We start from the raw sequence: 26,805 nt of genomic DNA, 5'->3' as shown, positions 1-26,805 counted from the left end.
TCCTTTATAAAATTGGGATCGTAGACCTAAGCCGCATGGTCCTTGTGATGAAGTAAAAGAATCTGGGTACATGGTTTGTCCAGCACCATAACTCCGTGGTGAGTGCCACTTAATTTCTCTACATTCCCTGCCTGCCCTTGTATACCTGCCAATGGTGTTTCAGGGTAGCTTAAAGGGATCTTGCCCCCCCCACCCTAGGTCTCCAGCTGCCACCCCAAATCCACAGAGGTAACCACACAGAAGTTTGATGGTCCCACCTGTGTCCCTGACCCCCGGAAAGCTACATGCCAGCCCTGTGAGGAGGTGTCCCCAGTTCATGGGAAAGACTCCGCCTCAAATCCAGGATGTGGAGAATGCTAATGCCTAGGCCTTGCTCCTCCTTCCCTCTGGTCCTGTTTCCTCATCTGTAAAACGAGGTGGCAGATGGTTGAGTCTTTGTAAGAGCTCTGACTCGGTTCTGCTTGTTTTCCAGGTAGGGGCAGGCCACCTGCTGCTGCCTGGGATCCCCCTGCCTGTAGGGGGGAGAAGGAACAGTTATTATCTGGGCCAGTGGGACACCTGCTCCTAACTTCAACCAGGCTCTAGTCCTAGCCTCCGTGGCCACCTCCTAAGTTTGTGCTCTCCCACTCCCTTAGAGAGGATGGCACAGGTCAGAGAAGGCAGGGTCCATGGGCCAGGGAGGCCAGAAGCCGCCTTGGGGAGGGTGCAAGGCAGGCACATGGGTTTGAGCCCAGAAATGTTGCTGATGCTTGTGTGTGCAGATTTGCTTTTTTTCATTCATTAGTTCCTTTCTTCATTTATTCATCCATCCACTCATCAGCACACACACAGCTCCCTATGTCACACTGACTGTGTGTCTAGTCGGACTAGACACTAAGACAAATCTCCATCTGGCCTCTGCCAACTGAGAGCTTGCCTTCTGGAAGGTTTTGTGCAATGTTTCTCAAACTCAGCATTATTGGTGGTTTGGCAGATGATGCTTCATTGTGGGGGCTGTCCTGTGCACTCCAGACTACTTAGCAACATCCCTGGCCTCTACCCATACATGCCACTAGCATCCCACCAAGTTGTGACAACCAAAAATGTCTCCAGATATTGGCAGGTGTGCCCTGGGGTGCAAGTCACCCCTACTGAGAATGGCTGGTCTGACGCTGCTGATCTGCACAGAGGTGCCGTGGACAAGCCTGTCAGGTGGGTGCCATGACTCCTTTAGAGGGAGGCTCCGAGTAGTCTGTTCTCACGGGCATAGCAGGTCAGCAGCCGCCAAGGTCCCGGCTGTGGTCTGCCATGGTAAGTCGCTCCTCCCCTTTCTGCTTTTACCCACCCTAGCCAGAAGGGCAGGGCTTAAAGCTGATTGATAACTGGGCCAGCCAGAAGGCTATTAAGGAAAGGACTGGGTGGTGGGGATGAAGTCCCAGAACTTGGTTTCTCAGGGGTTTCCAGGAAAGAGCTGAGTAAGCTGTCTGCTTCCCAGATGAGTGAGGTGGCATACCGGGACCCACTCTGCCCCAGGTCAGTGAGGGCGTTGCTCCATGGAACCCTGCACTGGCCGCCAGGGTTGCTGCTAGCAAACTGGCTTCATACAGAGGGCTAGGTTCTTACAAAGATAACCAAGCAGCAAGTCTCTAGCTGGGAAAGCAAATGGCCTGGATACGGCCTAAGCCAGGCGAGAGTCGGGGTGGGACTTCAGCTTCCTGGGCCACAAGCCACATGCAGACACCGCATCTGGAAGGAAAGCTGCGTGGCTCTTTTGTTAATATACCACAGCGAGCTGCCCTCCAAAGACAGTGAAGCACACGCACAAAACCTCAAATTAGTCCATCTGAAGGACAGCAGCTGGTTTCGGTTTAATGATGTATTACTTAGATTTGACACAGTTAATAACCCCCAAATCTCATTTATTTCTCATTCTTGTTACGATCAATGGTTGCAGGTCAGCTCCTTCAGACCTGCACCATGTGTCTTACCATTCTGGCACCCAGGCTGATGGGACAGTTGCCAGCTGGGAGATGTGTTCCCAGGGCAAGAGGAAAAGCATAAACTCATCACCCAATGCTCCCCAACCTCCCATCTAGACGTGTCCACCCCCGTCCCTTTGCCTCCCCCGTGGGATGGGGCGGATACTGCAAGCAGGCCCATGGCTACAGGTAAGGATATAAACTATCCTCTAGGAAGGAGCGAACAGCTGCACACAAAAATACAACCTGTGACAATGACTCAACTGCCAAAAATCCTAAAATGTGAAAACTAGAGAGGAACTCAAGAGTTTACCATCCAAGTCTATCAGTTTTCCCTATTACACAGATCAGGTGAACTGGTAAACTTGTTAGGGGTTTTGCAAGATCCCGGTTTATAGGTCTTTATGGGTGCAGAAACATAAGCCAGCTTTTCTGACCTCATGTCACTCCAAGGATATCTAGTATCCCCACAGAGCAAGCCTCTCTGCTCATAAGACACCTGGAGGCTTGAGTTCCTCAGCCTGAATATCTTAAAATTATTTGTATGGTTTGTGTATACATGTGGTTTGAGGGGTAGCTTTTCTGAAGCATCTAATACCACAAAGGTCCAGCCAGAACCGTGGACCTAGATCCCGAGTCCGTGTCCAACAAAGGCCAGGACTTCCTCAGGTCAGATGCTGTGTTAACTGTACGATGGTCTCTTCAGAGATAGAGGCTGGTGGTAACACAGCTCACAGTGAGTCCAGGCATGTCATGACAGAGATACAGAATCTTGTATCAACAGAAGAGAGTGGAAACCAGCTGGAGCCTGGCACTTTGACTGGAGAGAATGCAGTTTAGGGAAGTCAGCAGCTCTCCCCTACCCCTGTCCCCACGGTGGTGACATAGCTTGAGCTGATTCCAGGCAGAGGTGAATGAAGGAGGAGATCCAGGGAGCCTGGCTCTGCCTGGCTTGGTTACTTTACTTGGTGCACCTTTCTCCCCTGGAGGTAATTCCTACAAAAAGCAGAGGTTCCTACACAGACCAGAAATGCTGGTGTCAGGGCTTTTACAAAGTACCTGCAATGAACACAACAGAAGAACGGGTTAACTGAACTGCAGTCTTAATCATCCATGCACCCACCCAGCCACATTCAAGGTGAACCTTTGGATGTAAGTCAACATTAAAATGTCAGTTTAGCACATTTATTTGTTCGGTTGTTTACATATCTGGCAAATGCATTTGGACCTGTCCTGTAGCATCATGTCTGTGGCTAAACATGAAATCAAACTTTAAGAACATCCATTCATTCATTCCTCCCTCCCTTCATCCTTTCATTCATTCAACAGTGTGTGCCCAGGGTAACTTGGGCCCCTTGCTAAAAACAAACAAAAACCTTCATTCCTGCTTTCAAGTCCTGAGGGAAAGGAGATAAATAATCAATTAGTGATAGCAAAAACAACTGTAGAAGCATTTGTGAGGTACAGCCTTAGGGCATGATTCCCTCTACAGGAAAGGGGAATCAAGAAAAGCTTCCTGGCAGATGCCTTATCCATCTTGACTTTAATTTAGAACAGGAGTAGTGATGAGGCAGGGGGAGCAAAAGCAAGGAGGTACGGGGCACCAGAGCATTTGCTGTTGTTGGGCATAAAGCAGGTATAGTGGGGCAGACTGGAGAGGTGGGCAGGCCTTGGCTTCCCAGACTGAGGAGTGTTAGCATCACCCAATGTGTTTGGGGGGGGGGGGGGGCGGCGGCTGTATCTTAGCTCCACTCAGTTCAAGGTCTTAAGTTGCCAGAATCCTGTCCTGAGCAGCCTCTTACCTATGCCCGTTATTTAAAAAGTAAACATTTTCAACAGCGTTTACATTTTCTGAGAAGCATGAAACTGGCTTTCCTCCACAGATCTACTTTTTAGATTTCTCCCCCAGTTTCTGGAGATGGGGAGAGTGGACCTCAGGCCTTTACAGAACTGTGGTAATAATCTGCTAATAATGGAAAAAATGAATAGCTAAAAATTTGCCTGGAGACAAAGAGATTTAGTGCCAGAAAAAAACACTAAGAAAAGTCATCAATCATATCTGAAGAAATCTACCCCTCCTGCCTGATAAGCCAAAGCAGAAGCATCATGACCAGCTGGACCGCCTACCAAGTCAGTCAACACATCACCAATTCCCATCCGATCTACCTCTGAAATCTCTCGCCAATCTGCCCCTTACCTCATGCCTCATCATCAACTCGTACATGTAAAATCTGTATACTACTCTATAAATTTTACCTACATGTCCTCTGGGGCTCCACATACCACTATCAGGATGAAGTATGCTCCTGAGCAGGGCGTTCAAGCTTTCATGAATGGCCCTAGCCCAGGTCTCCAGCCTCTTCCCCGCCATGCCCAACCACCCTCATGCCCAACACATCGGACTCCTTTAACCTAAATGCAAGAGCATTTGCTTTGCTCAAAGCTTAGGGAAAAAGAATCAAAGAGTCAACTTACAAATCTACTGAGGGGATTCCGTTATGGTCCAGGAATACCCCAAAGGTGAACAAAAAGACAAAAGCCAACTCCAGCTGGGCTGCCACAGGTACTAACTAAGATGCACTCTTATAACAAGACTGGCCTTTACAGTTTACAAAAGCACTTGGACTCCTACTCTCTCACTGGCTCTCAAACACCTGAGAAAAATGCAGGCAAGAATTAGTATTCCTATCCGAAAGATGAGGAAACCTCCCCAGGGAGGCAGTATGTGCTTACAGTCGCACAGCCAGTAAATGATGGCATCTGACTTCACAAACCAATGTTCTTTCCATATAACAATATCAGGAGACACACGCACAATAAGAAACAGGAGTGCCAGGTTTAAGGTCCAACAGCCAGACAGCTTGTCCCGTCTCAGACCAGCCCCATCACTTCTCCCCATCTGAGAGTTTCCTAGCTGCATCGCGACATGCTGAGTCATACTGAAGGCTGTTTGGCCAATGACCTGGGCCAGATGCCATGGTTGCCATCTCACGGTTTTGTGTCTAGGGCGAAAGGGAGGGGCATACAAGGCAACCCATCAGCAGTGGAATGAGACCCTGGCTGTACCGCTGGGATGGCACCTGAGCATCTTCCCTGGTCTGCTCAGCCTCGTGAAGGTGGCTCACCTGGGGTGCTGCAGCACATGCAGCAGCGTGCTCTTGGGAGGCACCCGGTAGAGTTCTGTCCCTGCTCCATCCTCAAAGTAGACCTGCAAGAATAACAGAGGAACAGGAATCAGACACAAATATAGGGCCTCAGCAGCACTATGCATGTTGAGGCCAAGTCTAGGGAAAAGCTAAAAAGATGGCAATGAGTCCTTTATAGAATTGTGGAATATAAAGCACTCAGTCCTCACCCCCCATACTAAGAAAGGTATTATGGGATCCATTTCCAAAGATAGAAAGAAGGCTCAGAGAAGGGGAATAACTCACCAGTAACACCCAGCTAGCAAACAGAGGAGCCAAGATTCAAACTCAGGCCTGTGAGCCTTCCCTTCCCTAGCGATTCAGTCCTAGACCCCTTAGATGTAGAGGCAGCTATGGATGTCCAAAGCAGGGGAAGAGCCCGAGGATGAGAAGGATGATGGCCCTGTGCAGGTGTCGAAGCCCACGCAGGGTGAGGAAGATGTCCATACAGAAGGGCTGGCAGAGAGTGAAGGTGTCAGAGCCTGGTCACTGGAGGGCAGCCTTGCTGGAAGCTGGCCAGCATAAGCCAGGTGATAAGGGTTACCTGGTAGAATGGCTATCCACGATGAGATGTCAGAGCCCATGTGGTTGAGACAAGTATTCTTGTGAGGGGACAGCTGATACAGGGTCTGAGACTTAGATGGTACAAAGCCAATTTCCTAATTTTCAAAGTTGGGATTATGAAGGAAAATATCCTTGTTTGTAGGAAACTGACACTGAAGTATTCAGGGGCAATGTGGCATCAGTTGGCATCTTACTCTCAAATGGTTACTAAAAGAGAAAGTCTTTGTACTGTAAGCTGTGATTTAAAAAAAAAAAAAAAAAAAAAGGTCCCAACAATGGAATAATGGAATACTATTCAGGCTTAAAAAGGAAATTCTGACACAGGCTGCAATACGGATGAAACTTTTAGACATCAAGCGAAGTGAAAAAAGCCAGATACAAAAAGACACAGTAGATGGTTCCACTTAAATGAGGTTCCTAGAGTAGTCTCATTCATAGAGAGAGCAAGTAGAATGGTGGCTGCCAGGGGTTGTAGGGAGGAGAGAATGAAGTTACTGTTTCATGGGTGCAGAGTTTCAGTTTGGGATGATGAAGTGGAGATGAAGAGCGGGAATGGCTGTACAACCACATGAGTGTACTTAATCCTACAGATGCAATGGTTCAAATAGTAGATTTTATGTTCTGTATCATTTGACGCTTTTTTTTTTTTTGAAAGATTTTATTTATTTATTTATTTGAGAGCGGGAGAGTATGTGCAAGCATAAGCAGGGGGAGAAGGAGGTGGAGAAACAGGCTCCCTACCAAGCTGGGAAACCAACATGGGGCTCGATCCCAGGACACTGGGATCATGACCCGAGCAAAAGGCAGATGCTTAACCCACGAAGCCACCCAGACACAATTTTTTTTTAAAAGCAATAGAAACTTGCCCCCCCTACCCCATCCCTGCAAAAAATATCCCATCTAGGAAAAAGGTAAAACATCTCTTACCTCTAAATTATCAGGGCAGTATTTCTGCTCTAAATCCCAAGAGGGCGTTTCACCAAACATCACCATTAGATGATCAATAAACCTAAGGATATAACATGTACTTTCTGAGTATTAATAATTCATGATCTATTTTCCAACATCACAGTCCCTGGACACCCATTCAGATTGCTATCAAAAATGTACAAAATATGAAATGCAGGCCTAAGCCATTTCGAGCCAAAACCATCTGGTTTAAGCCAAAATGTAAATGTGTATTACTTGTCCTATTATGACAATAATTTTCTTTAAACTGACTTAGGCTTAACATTCCTTACAATGAGTAACATTCTAAGCATTAACCCTATGGAATCACACATTAAACTGCTAGTTATATTTTTTCTAATAAATAGACACTTCAATTACTATGCATATACTACCTAGAATGACTTTGTATCTCACTAGAGATATGTGTCACTGTTTGACAAACAGGACTGTAGTGCTCTACTTACTATCCCAGTCAGGATGATGGTGAGACTTGTGTCTGTCATTGCAAAGGTAGTTATAGTTAGTAAAAGGAGAAATCAGCTCCAGGATAGAGAGATTATGCCAAACCAGACTGTTAACCCTCTATTCTCTTCCCTCCTCAACCAAAAATCCACTTGTCCCTCTCCTGAGGGACAGCAAGGAAAGAGCATGTCAGCAAGAACAGAGGGGTCTTGGGCAAGTAAGTACCTGGAGTCCTCGTGAAAAGCAGCGATGAAGTCCGACTGGGCATGCTCTGGGTACAGAAGGAGCACGGGCCAGCTTAACCTGCCCTGCTCATCAACATTCAGCCTGGCTCCGTAAAGGTTCGCCGAGCTGAGCCCACCCAGGAAAAGCTCACCTAGACCTTCAGAGTCTGAATCATCATCCTGATCAGCAACTTCAGAGATTAGCTTGATGTTCCTAGCCTGGATTAAAAACAGAAATATATAAACCTTATTGTGTGGAAGGATGCAAGACCATTTCAACAGCAGGGAAACCACCATACTGTGAGCCCCCCGAAGCTAGCTCTACACAACTCGTCTTCATTACCCCAGAGGCCCGGCACAGCAGGGATAACTCACCTTCACCAGGATTCCACCACATACTGGACCTTGTATCACAGAAAAAAGCTAGACATGGTTCTTGCCCTTAAGACCCCACTCATGGTCTAGTGGGCAAACAGCTATGGATATAAATACAATATAAGGTGAGAGGAAGTGGAGTGCAGAAGTGCAGACCATCAATAATTAATTCTGCCTGGGGGCTGGAGAAGACTGGGGAATGCTGGGCCTTGAGCAATAACTATGAAAGGCAGAGAAGTTGGAGGAGTGGGGAGAGGATGGAAAGGCACTCCACCTCCAAGGAACAGCATATGCAAAGGCAAAGAAAAGATCAAGAGTGTAGCATATTAAAAAATGGCAAGTGTGTTGGTTTAGCTAGGACATGGAATACTAAAAATAATACATATTGACCTAATCTTGACTGTCTCATGGAAATAAAGATAAATCAAACGTCTGAATAGAAGAGTTGTCTCTTTATGTAGGTGTGTGGAGGCTAGCACAAGAGGGGAAAGTTACATGCAATCTAAAATTATTTTTGATGGGGTGCTTGGGTGGCTCAGTGAGTTAAAGCCTCTGCCTTTGGCTCAGGTCATGATCCTAGGGTCCTAGGATCAAGCCCCACGTTGGGCTCTCTGCTTGGCGGAGAGCCTGCTTCCCCCCCACCCTCTCTCTGCCTGCCTCTCTGCCTGCTTGTGATCTCTGTCTGTCAAATAAATGAATAAAATCTTTAAAAAAATAAAAAATAGAATTACTTTTGATACCTCCTAAATCAGGGGCTGGCAAACTTTCCCTTAAAGGGTCAGGGAGAAATATTTTAGGCTTTGTGAGCCAAATGGCCTCTGCTGAAATTAACTACTTGACTCTGCCACCATAGTGTGAAAAAAGCCATAAGTAACATATAAACAAATAGGCAGGGCTGTGATCCACTGGCTCCTGCTTTAAACCATCAGTAGAATATGGTCTGTACATACAACTGTTAGAGTAATTCTTATGTACACTGAAGCTTGAGATGCAGGATCAAACTAAAGGGGAGATGCAGGATCAAATTAAAGGGGAGAGCCAAATCAGGCCTGTATGCAAATGGGCATTCCAATATTCTACATTTTAGAAAATGATCAAATCTCTCACTGTGAGTGGGGATTAGCAGGAGAATCTGTGGAGTATTCCATCCTGCTTAATCTGTTAACAGGAGTTACAGATTGTTATGGGGAGGCACTAGTGGAGTCCATCTTGGTAGTGTGAAGTTCTCAAAGTCAACAAGTAACTTAAATGGTGCATAATCTGACTCAACAAAGAATGAAACCAAGAACCCACTCTCCAAACTCATGGCAGGTGTCTTATCCTTTGTGAAGACCAAGCAAGCCAGAGCTCCACAAATGCCTTGCCGGGTATCCAGTATCCAGGTAAAAATAAGATCTGGCTCAGACTACATCCATTTATAATGCAGGGAAGAAATGAATGGGTCGAATTTTTATTGTTGTTAAAGAAGCAACATCCTAAAAATTCAGATTTTTTCAGGATGCAGTAGCTAAGAGGAAGGACCTGCCTCTGATACACATTAGCTGTGTGAGGTTTCTTCACCTCCCTGAGACCACATCACCACCTAGCAAATCAGAAGCTAGAAGATCTACCTCAGAAGGCCACTGTGAAGACTAAATAATGCTTAGCCCACAGCAACTATCCAGTAAGTACAGCTTACCTGAGATCAACATATATACACAAGCAGGAAGGCTGACTGAACTCAGGGGGTCTGATTCCAGAGCCCCTTCAGCACACTGCTTCACCAAACCAAAGAGAAAATGAACAGACTCATTCAGGTAAAGCATCCCAAGACAGGTTCCTAACAAGCTTGAGGATTAGCAAGACCATATGGGCCTGAGGTTTGAGAACTCACCTCGATGGCCTGAAGTAAAGCCTCATTCTGATTCTGCTCCTTCTTTTCTTTCAGCTTTGCTTTCCTGATATCCCTCTGCTCAGTTCTCTAAAAATGAAATTCAGACCCATCAGTGGCAGGAGCTTGTTACCCCTTCTGTCACCCCAGCCTGCTTCTTAGTCTCCAGTATCTGTCCAACCCAGGTTCCCATGTCAAGCAATATCAACGGCCTGAGTCAGTTCAATTAACATTTTAAGAGAACACACCTAATGCCAGAACTCATGGCAGCAGAAATTTAAAAATGTATAGTTCCCATACACACGTTGCTCAGTCTACTGAGGGGGACAAACAATGAAATACCTGTTATGTATTACCCTGCTGATGTGAATCCAGTACTATAAAATAGAGTGGAGTGACCCTGCTCCACTGAGGAGGTAGGTTTAGATGGACACAGAACATTCCACCAGATGGAGAAAGTCATTCTCAGCAGAGGGACTGACATCAGGGTCTATTAGGTATTTCAACTTCTCTGGAATGGCTGGAGTATAGGAAATACTGGAAAAATCCAGGGTAAGAACTTATCAGAGGCTCTGCCCTTTGCCAATTACAATCCATGAGAGAAAAACATTATCACTCTACTTAATCTGGCAGAAATATAATTTAGATTTCCTTTTCCTGCAAATCTGCCCCAAAGTAGTTGATTCTGCTCTTACCCTCAGGATCATATAGATTAACAGAGGTCAGCAAACTTTTTCTAGAGATTTTTTTGTTTTAGAGACATTTTCTAGAGATTAGTATTTTTAGGCTTTCCAGACCATGTATGCTCTCTGTTGCATATTATCTACCTTCTTTAGTTGTTTATAACTCTTTAAAAATGTGAAAAACATCTTTAGTACACAGAATGTATAAAAACAAGCCACGGGCTGGATTTGGCCTTGGGGTCAGTTTGCTGACTGACCCCAAGTCTGATCTAAACTACAGTACCAACCATCCCTCATCCTTCCCACAAAAGCCTCACAAAGGCTAACACAGATCTTCTATTTCTCATGAAAAAAGTCTACCCTTTCAGGGCGACAATGACTGATAACTCTTGTCCATTCCTCCTCCAATCCAGTCTGCCAACAGAGCTGCAAAACTGCCTTCTGCTGTTGGGAAGTCCGATTACGCTAACCAGAGTACTCCACCCCATTGATACCACTAAAAACCATGTCCAATTCTACCTTCACAGTTGAGCTACATCCAACCGCAGTGTCTGCTCCATACTAGAGAATGATTAAGAACGATACAGACTCTGTCCCTGTTGTTTTACTCTGATTTACACTATACATGTGAGTGACGTGCCTTATGAAGTCTCATATGAAGTTTGGAGTCTTGGCAGCCACATAAAGTAGAATGACCACCAGGTCAGAGGAGCCCTGAACTGCGAAGTCTGCTGCCCTTTTAAAAGAAAATCAATTTTGTTGAGGAATAATTTATATATTTTAAGTGTATAGTTCAATGAGTTTAGACAAGGGTACCCAACCTTGAGTACCCAACATTTCAATCAAGATGGACACTTCTATCCCCTAGAAAGCTCCCATATGCTCCCTCCTATCCCATCACTGATAGGTTTTTTTATTACCAACTAATGTCCCACTGTATGAATATCACACTTTGTTTATCTTCTTCCTGTTGTTGGATAGACACAAGAGTTGTTTCTGGATCACTCTGAATAAAATAGGTTGTGACTGTTCTTATACAAGTCTTTTTATGAGCATCCATTTCTCTTAGCTAAACACCTCCGCACTTCCCACCATCCCCAACCCCTGGCAACCACTAACCTGCTCTCTGTCACTACAGATTTGCCTATTTTGGATATTTGATATATATAGTCATACAATAAGTGATCTTTTATATCTGGCTTCTTTCACTTACCATAAATGTTTCTGAGGTTCATCTACATGCTATCTGTACCATACTTCATTCTCCTTTATGGCTGAATAAAATTCCATTGTATGAACATACCACACTGTATTTATCATCAGTTGATGGACATTTAGATCATTTCTACTTTTCAGCCATTATAAACAGTGTTGCTATGAAAACTAGTGTAGGGGTCTGCTTCTGCCTCCGACTTCTCCCCTCTCATGCTCTCTCATATAAATAAGTAAAATATTTTTTAAAAAGAAAGAAAACTCCTGTGCAAGTATTTATTTTAATACTTTGTTCCAATTTCTTTGGGTATAAACCTAAGAGTAGAGGTGCTGGTTCATATGTTAATTTTGTGGTTAAATTTTTTTTTTTTAAGATTTTTTATTTATTTATCAGAGAGAGAGAGGGGGAGAGAGCGAGCACAGGCAAACAGAATGGCAGGCAGAGGGAGAAGCAGGCTCCTTGCTGAGCAAGGAGCCTGATGTGGGACTCGATCCCAAGACACTGGGATCATGACCTGAGCCAAAGGCAGCTGCTTAACCAACTGAGCCACCCAGGCGTCCCTGTGGTTAATTTTTTGAGGAACCGTTAAAATGTGTGTTTTTTTTTTTAATATTTTATTTATTGAGAGAGAGGGAGAGAAAGCATGAGCAGGAGGAGGGGCAGAGGGAGAAGCAGACTCCCCGATGAGCAGGGAGCCTAATGTGGGGCTCAATCCCAGGCCCCTGGGATCATGTCCTGAGCAGAACGCAGATGCTTAAATGACTGAGACACCCAGGCGCCCCTGTCAAAACTGTTCTCTATAGTGGCTGTCATTTTACATTCTCACCAGCAACATGTGATGGTTTCCATTTCTCCACATCCGTCTCAATATTTGTTATTTTCCTTTGAAAAAAAATTATAACCATCTTAGTATGAAATAGTATCTCACTGTGGTTTTGATTTACATCTCCCTACTAAGAATGTTAAGCATCTTTCATGTGCCTTTTGGCCATTTGTGTATCCTCTGGAGAAACATTTGTTCACATCCTTTGACCATCTAAAAAATGGCATTGTCTTGGGGCGCCTGAGTGGCTCAGTGGGTTAAGCCTCTGCCTTAGGCTCAGTTCATAATCTCAGGGTCCTGGGATTGAGCCCCGCATTAGGCTCTCTGCTCAGCAGGGAGTCTGCTTCCCCCTCTCTCTGCCTGCCTCTCTGCCTACTTGTGATTTCTCTGTCAAATAAATAAAAATAAAATCTTTAAAAAAATAAAAAATAAAAAAAGGTGTTCTTTTAATTATTGAGATATTAAGAGTTCTTTATACATTCTAGATAAAACTCCCAGAACAGATTTATGATGTATAAATACTCTCCCACCCTGTGGGCTGTCTTTTCATTTAATAATGATAGCCTTTGAAGCAGAAGTTTTTACTTTTGATGAAGTCCAGTTTACCTTTTTTGTTTCTTGTGCTTTTTGTTTCATATCTAAGAAACCATGCCTAATCCAAGGCCATGAAGATTAATACCAACATTTTCTTTGAAGAGTTTTATTATAGCTTTGCTCTTCCATTTAGGTCTTTGATCCATTTTGTACGTATACGAGGTAGGGGTCCAAATGCATGCTTTTTGTGCTGATATGGAAGACTATTCTTTCCCCACTGAATGGTCTAGGTACCCTTGATGAAAATCAACTGTCTATAAATATGAGGGTTTATTTCTGAGCTCTCAATTCTACTGCACTAATCTGTAAGTCTATCCCCTTCTGCCAGTACCACGATGTCTTGATTACTATAGCTCTACAGTAACATTTGAAACTGGGAAGTGTGAGTCCTCTATTTTTTTTTTTTTTTTTTTTTAGGATTGTTTTGGCTAAACTGGGTCCCTTGAATTTACATATGAATATTAGAATCAGTTGATCAATATTCTGCAAAGCAGCCAATTGGAAATTTGATGCAGACTGAGTTGAATCTGTATACCAATTTGGGGAGCATTTTCATCTTAACCATATTAAGATCTGATCCATGATGTCTTCCCATATTTTTAGACTTAATTTCTTTCGGCAATGTTTTGTATTTTCAGATTATAAGTCTTATGCTACTACTGTTAAATTTATGCCTAAATATGTTATTCTTTTAGATGCTATTATAAATGGATTTGTTTTCATATTTGAAATGTTCACTAAAAGTCTATAGAATACAACTGGGTCTTGTATATTAATCTATCATACCAGTTTACTAATCTATTAATTCTAATAGGATTTTTTGGTGGATTTCTTAGAATTTTCTATATACAAGATCATATCATTTACACCTAAAGTTTTACTTTTCCTGTCTATTTTTGGAGGATAGGTTTGCTGAATATAGGCTTCTTAGTTGACAATCTTTTTTTCAGCACTCCTAATGTCAACCCATGGCCCTTCAGGTCCCATGGCTTCTGATGAGAAATCAGCTGCTACTTTTGGGGGAGCAGAGGGAGAGGGTCAGAGAAAATCTTAAACAGGCTCCACGTCCAATACAGAGCCCTACACAGGGCTTGATCTCACAACCCTGAGATCACATCCTGAGCCAAAATCAAGAGTTGGGTGCTCAACCTACTGAGCCACCCAGGCATCCCTCAGATGTTACTTTTATTGAGGCTCTCTTGTACGTGAAGAGTCTCTTCTCTCTCGATGCTTTTAACTTCTTTATGTATGACTTTCAACAGTTTATAATGCGTCTGAGTGTAGATTTCTTCAAGTATCTCCTACTTAGAGTTTGTTAAGTTTCTTTGAAGGGTAGATTATTGTTTTTTTAAATCAAATCTGAAAAGTTTTCAGCTATTATCTCTTCATATATACTCTTGTCCCTTTTTCTTTCCCTCTCCTGGGACTCCCATATCTATGATGATACTTGATGGCATCCCACAGGTTCCTCAGTCTCTCTTCATGTTTCTTTTTCTTTTTAAAAAAGATTTATTTATTTATTTACTTTTAAAGAAAGAAAGAAGGAGAGAACATGGGTATGTTGGGAGGGGCAAAGAGAGAGAAAGAGGAAAATCTCAAGGAGACTCCCCTCCGAGTGTAGAGTCTGATATAGGGCTCAATTCCATGACCCTGAGATCATAACCTGAGCTGAAATCAAAAGTCAGATGCCCAACTGACTGAGCCACCCAGACATCCCTCTCCTAATGTTTCTTAATTCTTCTTTCTCTCTTCCTAACACTGGGTAATCACAACTGATCTATCTTCACAGTTCTGTTCTTGAACCCTTACATGAACTTTTCAGTTACTACACTTTTCAACTACAGAACTTCTATTTGATTCTTTTTCAGTTTACTGACAGTCTCTATTTGGTAAGTCATCATTCTCATATTTTTTTAGTTCTTTAGACATTGCTTTCTTTCTTCCTAGAACATATTTCAAAGTGTGGTTTAAAGTCTTTGTCTTGTAAGTCTCATGTCTGGGCTTCCTCAGGGACATTTTCTATTGATTTTTTTTTTCCTGGGTATGGGTCATACTTTCTTACTTCTTTGCAAGTCTTGTAATTTTGTACTGAAAACCAGACATTTAAAATAATACAATGTGGCAACTCTAGAAACTGGATTCTTCCTCTTTCTTCTCCAGTGTCAGATATTGCTGTTGTCACTGTTTACTTTCCTAAACTAATTCTGTAAAGCCTGTATTTGGTTTTACGTAACCAATAAAGTCCTTAAAACACGTAGCTTAGTAGTCAGCTAATGATTGCGCAGATTTCCCTAAATGCCTGAAGCCAAAGTCTCCCACTCTTAGCTGAGGGGCTCTCTTGTGTGTCTTGTGGCACACCTTCAACACTCACCCTAACAATTTACACTTCAGCCTCAGCCTTCACTTACTGCTTCCACAGAGCCTCCAAGTCAGCCAGAGGTCAGAGCTTAGGGCCTTCTTAGATCCTTCCTGAGCACATGCATAGCCCTGGATGCACATGGGACCTTACTCCAGGAATATGCTGGAGCTTTTCAAAGTCCCTGAAGAATCTCATTCCCCCCAGCTTTTCCTTTTAAATATTCTGCTAAGCCTACTGTTTGCCCCGGCATCCACTATCTCAGGCAGCTGCAATTTTAAATAACTGCTTCTGTTTTTGACACATCCCTCCTTCCCAGCCACACTCCCTCCCCCAACAAAAAGCTTTTCATACTGGTATAGCTCCAAGATGAGTTAACTATAATCTGCCTTGTGAGTGAGGTCTTCTAGGAGACCACCCAGATGGTCCAATAATGGCAATTCTCTGGGAATGGGGCTTTGAACAACCTCTTATCTAGTCTGCCTCTTCTGATGGCTGCTGGATTACTCATTTTCACCACGATTCTTTCAAGGCTACTGTGGTACCAGGGAGGGAGGAGAAGGGGACAGGGCAAGTTAAAATGTCACAAAACTTGCTGTGCTTATAAAGGTTCAGCTATTTTTCTAGAATACACACTTCCCAGATTGCTATAAACCTTTGGCTCATTTCAGAGCTCTGAAAAAAGTTAGTGACTCTGAGCATTTTTGCCAGTTTTCCATAGACTTTATGAAATAAAGAATTTTAGATCTTTATTTGGCCATTTTTGCTGATGTCCCTTCTCTCTGCTGATTTATCTACTTGTTCTATCAATTACTGAAAGGGATGTTGACATCCACATCTATTTGTAGATTTGTCTCCCTCAATTTTTTTGCTTATTACATTTTGAAGTTCTGCTATTAGATAATGCATATTTAGAACTGTTAAGTCTTCTTAATAGGCTGACCCTTTTATCATTTAATAAAGCCATGCTTTATTTCTGGTAATGTTCACTGCCTTGATGGCTGTTTTGTTGGATTTTAATATAGCCACCGGAGATCCATTGCTTACACAAGTCAAGCACATAGGAATCCAGCGTCAGTTTATACTCAGATATAGAATAAAACTTACACTCAGCCAGCAATGTCACCCATGCCCAGTGTCAGGCTTCTGGGCCCTGATATCTTTCTTTAACTGTGTGCCTGTATCATGGAATATAAATCAAAACCACAATGAGATATCACCTCACACCAGTTAGAATGGCTAAAATTAACGAATCAGGAAACAACAGATGTTGGCAAGGATGCAGAGAAAGGGGAATCCTCTTGCACTACTGGTTGGTGGGAATGCAAGCTGGTGCAACCACTCTGAAAAACAGTATGGAGGTTCCTCAGAAAGTTGAAAATAGAACTACCCTACGACCCAGTACTTGCACTACTGGGTATTTACCCCAAAGATAGAAATTTCGTGATCCAAAGGGATACCTACACCCCAATGTTTATAGCAGCAATGTCCACAACAGCCAAACTATAGAATGAGCCCAGATATTCAGTTGTTGAAGTGTCCGCCTTTGGCTCAGGTCATGATCCCAGGGTCCTGAGACTGAGTCCTGCACCGGGCTCCCTGCTCAGCAGGGAGCCTACTTCTCCCTCTGCCTGCTGCTCCCCCTGCTATGCTCTCATGTGCACACACGCTTGCCTGCTCACTCTCTTTGACAATAAATCTTTAAAAAGGGGAGGGGGGTCCTAGGTGGCTCTGTTGTTGGACATCTGCCTTTGGCTCAGGGCATGATCCTGGGGTCCTGGGATTGAGCCCCACAACGGGCTCCCTGCTTGACAAGAAGCCTGCTTCTCCCTCTCCTACTCCCTCTGCTTGTGTTCCCCTCTCTCACAATGTCTCTTTCTGTCAAATAAATGAAATCTTTAAAAAAAAGAAGAAGAAGATGTAGTATATATGCAATGGAATACTACTCAGCCATCAAAAAAAAAAAAGAAATCCTGCTGTTTGCAATGATGTGGATGGAACTAGGGGGTATAATGCTAAGTGAAGTAAGTCAATCAGAGAAAGACAATTATCATATGTGTTCATTCATATGTGGAATTTAAGAAACAAAACAGAGGATCGTAAGGGAAGAGAGGAAAAAAGTAAAACAAGACAAAATCAGAGAGGGAGACAAACCATAAGAGACTGTTCATCGCAGTAAACAACTGAGGGCTGCTGGTGGGATGGGGTAACTGGGTGATGGGACATTAAGGAGGGCTTGTGATGTAATGAGCACTGGGTATCATGTAAGACCGCTGAATCACTGACATCTACCTCTGAAACCAATAATACATTATATGTTATTAACTGAATTTAAATTTTAAAAAGATATCTATAGAAACAAGAACCAAAGAACTGCACCTGTGCTACAGGATCCGCAAGCTTTCATTTAGGTCCACTAAGGGTTCTTCTGTGGATTAACTTGGCTATGTCCTTCTTCAGTAGCTCTCTAGACATTCTCTCCTATATATACCACTTTTAGAAATTCTGGCTCACCAGTTATCTAGGCTCAGAATTCTGTTACTGAGCCACGTGAGTCAACAAATTACCTAGTCTTTCTACCATTTTATATGACCAGAGTGACTTCTGACTAAAACCTACCCCTTTGCAGGGAGAGCTGCAGGCTTCCATAGCACTGAAAATTCCCCTTCCCTAGTATAAGCAATGAAGACAGACCTAGACCAGGAATCAGATCTGAAGTCTAGTTCTGGCTTTCTGAATAGACATGTAAGGCAGCACTGCATAGGGACTAAGCACACAGATTCCAGAGCCAGACTGCCTGTTCTGACACCCAGCTTAACCACAGCTATGTGACTCAGGCAGCTTCCTGATCTCTCTGTGTTTAGCTTCCTCACTTCTACAAAGTGAATTAGAATAGTTCCTACCTTACAGGGTTGTTGTATGGTTTAAATGAATTCATGGAAGTGAAGATTTTTAAATAGCACCTTGAAGATACACACAGTGAACACTGTCTAAATGCTGGACGTTAGTTTTGGTACTGCTGGTATTCTCTTGTTATTGTTTTATCATCACTGCTGCTACTATGTACATATGCATTTCATCATGAGTTATACAAATCTTAAAGCTGGGAATTACACGATACTGTAGAAGCTTCGGGGTTTAATTTTTTTTCTTTTTAAAGATTTTATTTATTTATTTGAGAGAGAGACAGTGAGAGAGAGCATGAGAGGCGAGAAGGTCAGAGGGAGAAGCAGACTCCCCATGGAGCTGGGAGCCTGATGCGGGACTCGATCCCTGGACTCCAGGACCGTGACCTGAGCCGGAGGCAGTTGCTTAACCAACTGAGCCACCCAGGCGCCCAATTTTTTTCTTTTTAAAGATTTATTTAAGAGACAGGGTGTGTGTGTGTGTGTGCACGCATGAGCAGGGGCAGAGGGAGGAGACAAGCAGACTCCCTGCTGAGTGGGAAGCCCGACACAGGGCTCAATCCCAGTACCCTAAGATCACTGCCCAAGCCGAAATCAAGAGTCAGACCCTTAACAGACTGAGCCACCTGGGTGCCACTGTTAAAATGTTTCTGTCATCTCCTCTCCTCTCTTTAGAGAGATTTACACAGTGTGCAGACTGTATTATTGCAGCCTTATGCTATTTCTCATTTATTCAAATCACAATAGCTATGGATTTATCAACTCCTTACTGTAAGTCAAGAAATGTGCTAACATACACACACACATTCTCATTTAATCCTTATAAAAACCTTTGAGGCATATATTACATTCACTATTTTCGAAGAGGGGTTTGAGTTTTAGAAATATTAAGGGCTTGCTGATGGTTATGCTTTCTCCTGTCTGGAATGTTCTCCAATCCTTATTCCACTCTCCAGTGGAGTACACTCTCGCTCAGTCTTCAAGAGATTAGACACAGACATCACCTCTTTCAGCAAACCTTCTCTGCTACCAGGACCTCTGCCCTGCCCTTGTCCAGGGCAAAGTTAGATACTATTACTGTATTACTATATATTCTTGCTTGCTTCTGTCACATTGTAACTATTTATTTATGTCTTTGTCTGTGTCCTCCAGAGTTCCAAAGGTAGGGAATAGTTTTGGGTTTTGTTTTTAAAAAAGAAAAAACTGACAATGAGCCAAAAGACACAATTTGGGAAATACTAATAAATCAATGCTAAGTAACAAATGCCAACTGGCTAATGATTTTGCCACCAACCTTCAGCTTGTCTGCTTTAGCTCTCATTTCCAGAAGCTTCTTCTCTCTGGCATCTATCTGCAGCCCTTCATCACACCAGTTAACAGCCTCAGCAAAGTTTTTCAGTTCCAGATGGCATAAGGCACCTGTAGAACCCAGAACCTTTAGAATACGTGGACAATATGCATGGAAAGAGCTCCCCTCGAGCAGGAACCAGCCGCCATCCCCAAACTCCACCAGCTACCAGTCAGCATTCTGAAGAGAAACATGATGTTTAAAGCCCCTTCTACTGCATTCCCCAGACAAGGAAGAATATTTTACTTATCTTAGATCAGAAAGATCTTAGGGCCCATTCAGCTTAAAACTCCTGTAAGCCTCCCTGTCATTAACAACTTTTAAAGTAGGGAAGGCTACAACTTAATGACAAAGTGCACAGGGTTTAGAGTCAGATTTGAGCTGGAAATCTGGCTCTACTCTTTACCAACTAGACATTACATAAAACACTGAGCAACTCTGAGCTTCAGGTTCCTCATCTGCAAATGAGAACAAAGTTCATCTCAGATGATATTTAAATAGAGAGAGAAAACAGAATTGACCTCAACCATTCATCAAAGCAATGGCAAGACCAAAGACATTAGGTCTCTTCTAAAATTGTTCCTAATGGCTTCCAGGTTAACCTGCCTCTCCTCTCACCACTTTTGTTGTTCTCCAGTAAGCCTCTTTAGATTTCCCGCAGAATTTCCAAATATCAGAACTGTAAGGGCTTAGATGTCAAGAGAATCCAACCTCATCTTCCAGACACCCACTGACACTCAGAGTGGGTGTCTTGCCAAGGTCACATGCTGAAGTAAAACTAACAATTCAAGATTTATAGACTCCAGCTTGTTCCAATTCCATAGGACTACAATGACTTTAGTTGCCAATCTTTGAAGATTTAATTTATTTATTTGACAGAGAGATAGCACAAATAGGCAGAGAGGCAGGCAGAGGGAAAAGGAGAAGCAGGCTCTCAGCTGAGCAGGAAGCCTGATGCGGGGCTCGATCCCAGGGCCCTGGGGTCATGACCTGAGCCGAAGGCAGAGGCTTAACCCACTGAGCCACCCAGGAGCCCCAGTTGCCATCTTTGAACAGTACCTTCTTTCCCTACAGCTGAGGGACATGGATCTACCTATACCAGCCCCTAACTATACATACCTAAAAATTCATTAACTTTGGTAAAGCATTTGACTTATGATAAAACAGTCGATCATGGAAGTATAAGGAAGATAAATATGTGGTGGATAAATTAAAGTTTACTAAGCACCTCTGAGCGTCTCAAAGAAAAGGTAAAGTATAAAAGTAATATAAGCACTATTATTACATAGAAAGGTCAGACCACAAAAGAAAATATAATCTGGGAACAGCTCAGCATCAAAGTTATCAGCAAAGATCCCATAACTTATCTTTTAATTAACATGGCATTTGAAGATCTCACCTTTCAAACAGATAATTTGGAAAAAAAAATTAGAATGTGGCTTTTGGAATTACTTTAATTTTATTACTAATTTAAAATGAGGAGTTTCAATTTCTCCACAAATTCTTAAAATATAAAGGGTTTTATTATTCTCTGGGAAATTTTTTTTTAAATGACATGTGATCATTGATAAGGACCAGTAACTTAATATCAAGACTGCAAAAATAGGGTGACTTCAATAGTATCTTAGCACCTTAATATCAAAGCTTAAAATGCCTCAACTTTCAGTGCAATGAGTGGCAACTTTTCCGTAAAGACAATCATACTGTGGTTCTACAATACTTACCTCTTACTATTGCTTTGAGGTGGCAGGGTTTTAGCTTTCTGGCAGCCGTCACATCATTGAGAGCAGAACGAAAATTGCCTAACAGGCACCATTTAGTAAAAGAGAAAACAAGACTGCAGTCAGAATATTTGCAAAATTTCATTTGTAGAGACACAGACATTTCTGTATAGTCTTGGAGAAATATACATCAGAGTGCAACAGTTTTTTAAAAAAATATATAGTTGTGCTCATCAAGTCTAGAAATACTTGTTACACTGGAAGTCCATGGAACTGTAAATGGCTAGCACGCCCATGAAAAGATGCTCAACATCACCAGTGACTGAAGAAATTAAAATTAACATGGAACTGGTAGAAATTAAAAACAGGTAATATCCAGGATGGGTGAAAACATGGGAAAGGGGCACTCTTATGGGTAAATAAAAGAGCAAATTAGCATGCATTTCTGCGTATACTCTGACCCAAAAATATTCTTCTAACAACTCATCCATAAAAATAATTGGACAAACATGCAAGGATAAATGTAAAAGCATGTCAACTGCAGCATTAGTTTTATTTGTGAATTATGAAATGCTGGTGAGACCCTAAATATCCTCAATGCAGTAACAATTAAAGAACTCTGGTAAATCCACACTACTAAATACTATGCAACCATTAAAAAGGGTGATTTATATGTGCACATAAAAGGCATGATAGGATGCCTGTGCAATACTGTTTTAACTGGTTGTTCTACTATAAAGTATCAATATTTTTTGTAAAACAAACCAATCTAAATATACCAACATATGCACACACACATATATATTTGTAAATGCATTTTAAAAAAAAATGTGTAGGGCAACCTGGGAGGCTCAGTCAGTTAAGTGTCTGCCTTCTGCTCAGGGTCCTGGGATGGAGCCCCAAGTCAGGCTCCCTGCTTAATGTGGGGAGTCTGCTTCTCCTTCTCCCTCTGCCCCTCCCCACCTCGTACTCACTCTCTCTTAAATAAAATCTTAAAAAAAAAAAAAAAAAAAAAAAAGTGTGCTATCATACATACTGTATCCAAACTGGAAGGGCATAAAGGAGATTTCCACTTTTAAACATTTGGTATTTTCCCATTACTTTCACTTCTAAAAATCTAGTGCAGAGGTCAGCAAAATTTTTCTGTAAAGGGCCATACAGTAAATACTTCAGGCTTTACAGGCCACATACGGTCTGTTACACATTCTTTCTTTTACAATCCTTTAAAAACATAAGACATTTTTAGCTCACAGGAGGCCAAGGATCCAGATGTGGCCTGGGAGCCAGTTTGCCAAATCTGGCTTTGGCTTTAAGAATAATCAGGATTTGTGGGAAAACTTAACTACCAACTGTGTTCATTACTGCATTATTTTAAAAAACCTAAAAGCAGCTATATACTCAATACCACCTGTGTAAACACTAGTATGTCCAAATGATGCAACTTTATGTAGCTTTTAAAACAATATTCACAAATATTTTTAATGACAGGTTTAACTGATCATGTTATAAAATTAAGTGAAAGGAACTGAATACAAAATTGGAAGGACAGGGACGCCTGGGTGGCTCAGTTGGTTAAGCAGCTGCCTTCGGCTCAGGTCATGATCCCAGCATCCTGGGATCGAGTCCCACATCGGGCTCCTTGCTCCACAGGGAGCCTGCTTCTCCCTCTGACTCTGCCTTCCACTCTTTGTCTGCCTGTGCTCGCTCTTGCTTGCTCTCTCTCTGACAAATAAATAAGTAAAATCTTTAAAAAAAAAAAAAAATTAGAAGGACAGCATGATATTAACTATGGAAAAAAATGTATATAAGAGATCCAAAGACCTCTGGTTAAGGGTGGTGATCGAATATAGGGATTTAACTAAACCTCCACTACTCTCCCCCTTTCCCTCAAAGTGCCATAAACCCACGGAGACAAGAGTAAGAACACAGAGCACATTTTAAAGCTCGAGAACAAAAGGACAATGGTTAGACGAATCAGGCCTAAGAAAACTGAATTCTAAGCCAGCAGAGGGAAAGCCCCAAAGCTGACAAGCTGAACTGCAGAAACTCAAAGGACTAAGGAACTGACAGCACTGGGTACTTCTTGAAGTGCGGGTAAAGGTGACTTCCAGTTAGTGCACTTCAAATCAGACCTGATTCTATACTAATCCTACCACTGTGCAGCCTCAGACAGTTCATTTTACTAAACTGACTGAGTACTCTGCTACAGTTCCATGTTCTACTACCTGGCGATAAAGCTGTTAACCTCACCTACCTTACCTAGTTGCTATGAGGTCAAGAGGAATAACAAATGTGAAAGTGCTCTGTAAGCTGTACCAGTGAGATCTCATTTAAAGAATGACTGTGATGATTATGCCTCTGCTCCTCTGACATCACACACACATGGTTTTCTTGTTGCCAGGTGCTTCTTCTGGTCTGATTAGCCCTACACATGACAGTCTTTAAGTTCCCCAAAGACAGGAACTATGCAGCTGCTGCTCACGGTGCAATGCCTAGCACACAGTAAATGCTTTATATATATTTACTGACTAAGGAAACAAATGAAACTCCTTCCGGAAAAGAACCAGATCTTACTCCTCTCTTCGACACCACTAGCACAGAACAAGAACTCAAGTTCATCTGCTGAAGAAAATGTATTCCTCCAGAAGTTAGAAGAACAGTTTTTAGTCCATGTTCCAGTACTCATCAGAGGGTCCCTCTCTGGACGTATGTAAAATAAGGGGGTTGGTTGGCCCAAATAATCTCTAAAGTTCTATACCACTCTTAGTATTTGGAATTTTATAACGAAACATGCTAAAGGAGACAACAGTTGGAACAGACTACGGTTGGGGAGAAACACTGCTCAAAAGGTGATGAGGCCCAGCAGACTCATCCCAGCTAGACTGCAAGGCTTATTCTCTACCAGCCCTTCAGAGGCCCCAGGTCTCTTTAATAACAAGTGTTTCCCAAAGTCCCGTCTGCAGAAGAGTCCTGCGTGTTAGTAAGTGTTACCTGAAAAGGGGGCTTACAAAACTTAAGAATGAAAGGGTAAAGTTCTTTGCTGCAGGTCATCTTGCATCTTTAACACACTGTGCACTGCAATCTCCAACAAAGCAGCAGCACTGTCCAAAGAATATTTTTCACTTCAGGTCCCAGAGAATACTCTTTGAAAATTCTCCCTTTAATGGGGCGCCTGGATGGCTCAGTGGGTTAAAGCCTCTGCCTTTCGGCTCAGGTCATGATCCCAGGGTCCTGGGATCGAGCCCCACATCGGGCTCTCTGCTCAGCCAGGAGCCTGCTTCTTCCTCTCTCTTTCTCTGTCTGCCTCTCTACATACTTATGGTGTCTGTCAAATAAATATATAAATAAATAATCTTTTAAAAAAAAAGAAGAAAATTCTCCTTTAAGATAGTTTCTCTCACACAAAAGCCTCTTTGCTTGAGTCCTTCTAGCATCCTTCAGAAGAGGGTAAATGGCCAAAACAAAAAACAAAAACACGTTTTTTTAGAGAGAAGCATTTGGGCTAAAAAAAATCTCAGATCATACCAATTCATATATTAAGTATGTCACTCATTTGGTTCAGATAGCAAGAATTACACAATCTCTCTAGTTTCCCTTTTCACCCAGTCTACCTGGAAGATCAGTGTTCAACTAGAGTAATCTAGCTTACCTTTCTGGATTAAGCAGCTTGTTTTGTGACACTCTTAAACTTTGCACTGGCCATAATAATGACTTTTACCATAAGTTAATCCTTTAGAAAGCACCAAATAATAGAATAAATTACCTAGATAGTACTGTGCTGCTGCCCGGTTGGTATAAAGGACAGCATTCAAATCAGGGTCTGTGCATTTCTTCTTTAATCCTTCAGTATACGAAATCACAGCTTTTTTATAGTCTTTTTCTTTAAAGTAATCATTGCCCTCATCCTTATAAGTCTTGGCCTGTTCTGCAAAGAAGAGAATAAATAATCATTTTCCTATTTTTTTTAAGTCTCATTAAAAATATATCCTAAATCATACAATAATGTTACATATGATAAACCAAATTAAAAAAAAATAAAACTCAAAAATTAATCCTATAGGTATCAACATGGAGAAGCAAAGTCATGTGTATTTAATGCTACAATCAATTCCAAGTATCTTACAAGGTAGATTATTAGACACTTGCCAAAAAAATAAATAAATAAAAAGATGCATAAAGAAAAAAAAAGTATATTTATCCTACCGTTTGAAGGACTTTTTTTTTTTTTAATAACTGAAGAAATGGAGGGAAATTACACTTTTGTTTTTGCTTATATTTTATTCCCTGGAATGCAAATTTCCCTCTCTTCACCTTAGTAAGCGCCTATAAAATTGTTAAGAATCAGTTCAAATTTCTAATCCATTGTTAGCCCACTGGTACCTCCCCCTCTTCAGTGTTCCCTCGGCACCTAGTCCATAGCCACATGTGGGCACTTATCACATACACACAGAACAATATGGCTATCCACTGCAGCATGAGACCTTTGAGGGCAATCTTATTCATCCCTTTATCCCCAAAGCCTAGCATTGGGGGGGGGGGGGGGGGGAAGGTGGATAGCGTATGTGGAATAGTGCCCAATGAGCCCAGGCTAACTACTTGTTATCAGAAACTTTCTGACTCGCTCTTTATCTCAATTTAATGGAGACACAAAACAAGTATTAGACTCCTGTAAGATACCTTCTGGAGATCGCTCTTCGTCAAAAATAATGGACTGGAGGCAAGCCAAGTCAGGGTTCTCCTTGGGATCAATTTCAGATGGCGCCTTCTTCATAAACAGGGGGACCTTCTCAAATTCCTGGAGTTGAAGAGAAGAAGGAACTACAGAAATAAGACTGCACAGGGCAGATCCAATTCCATATCTCTCTATCAACGTTTTCTGACTCCTCATGCTCTGCAAGTCATCATTAGCTCGCTCGCTCCCTCTCCACGCCTCAGTTTCCCACGTGTAAGAGGCGAGCGCAGGTAAAGATCTCTAACGATTCTTCTGGGGCTCACAATCTCACGAGGGCGGTGGGAGTCACCACGAACTGAGCGATCTTTAGGTTCCAGACACTTCATCCACCGTATCCCTTCACTCCCGCCGCGATCCCACAAGACTGTGGCTCTAGTTAGGGAAATGTTAACAAATGGGACACGGGCTCAGAGAAGTTAAGTAACTGGGCCAGCAAGTGCTGGAGGCACAGGTCTCACTCCAAAACCCGCCCTCCTAAAGGTACTGGCCGCGAAGACGGCCCCCCAAACCCCGGGTCCTAGTTTCCAACACTCCCAGGTAGAAACCACCTATCCCCGGGCAGGTCCGCGGTGGGGGTCGCGGGCGCGGGAGGCGCCTGCCAGCCAGCCCCGGCGGTCGCGATGACGCAGCCACACACGTGCGGGGCCCCAGGCCGCCCACCTCCTCCCACTGGTCCTCGTGGAAGCCGCCATGGTAAGGCTGGCTCTGGAACTTTTCCAGGAACGAGTCCATGGCATCGTCGCCGGCAGCGTCTGGCTCGGGCACCTCCATGACAACCCCTCCTCAGCCCTGCCGCCACGGTTCCGGCGGCGAGAACTGCCCGTCCACTTCCGGCTGCGC

At 42.8% G+C, this 26,805-nt stretch overlaps 1 protein-coding gene across 2 annotated transcripts; it reads right to left on the bottom strand.

Annotated features, from left to right (window-relative positions):
- Positions 1 to 1,823: 1,823 nt before the first annotated feature.
- On the bottom strand, positions 1,824 to 26,805 carry TTC4 (tetratricopeptide repeat domain 4). Of its 2 annotated transcripts, XM_059135483.1 has the most exons (11): positions 26,626 to 26,805; positions 25,911 to 26,028; positions 24,997 to 25,158; positions 21,237 to 21,314; positions 19,459 to 19,583; positions 9,593 to 9,679; positions 7,497 to 7,563; positions 7,346 to 7,391; positions 6,635 to 6,716; positions 5,084 to 5,166; positions 1,824 to 3,017 (listed from the first exon to the last, which is right to left on the bottom strand). In XM_059135483.1, the coding sequence occupies exons 1-11, from the start codon at positions 26,734 to 26,736 to the stop codon at positions 2,915 to 2,917; spliced, it is 1,062 nt and encodes a 353-aa protein (XP_058991466.1). In that variant the 5' UTR covers positions 26,737 to 26,805; the 3' UTR covers positions 1,824 to 2,914. The 2 variants fall into 2 exon arrangements, with proteins under 2 accessions (XP_058991466.1, XP_058991465.1); XM_059135482.1 differs by having other exon boundaries at positions 7,346 to 7,563; positions 26,626 to 26,804.

The sequence above is a fragment of the Mustela lutreola genome, chromosome 10 (assembly GCF_030435805.1).
Source record: "Mustela lutreola isolate mMusLut2 chromosome 10, mMusLut2.pri, whole genome shotgun sequence".
Classification (NCBI taxonomy): domain Eukaryota; kingdom Metazoa; phylum Chordata; class Mammalia; order Carnivora; family Mustelidae; genus Mustela; species Mustela lutreola.
The sequence above is the reverse complement of the archived record's forward strand: the minus strand, read 5'-3'. Positions and strand labels throughout refer to the sequence as shown.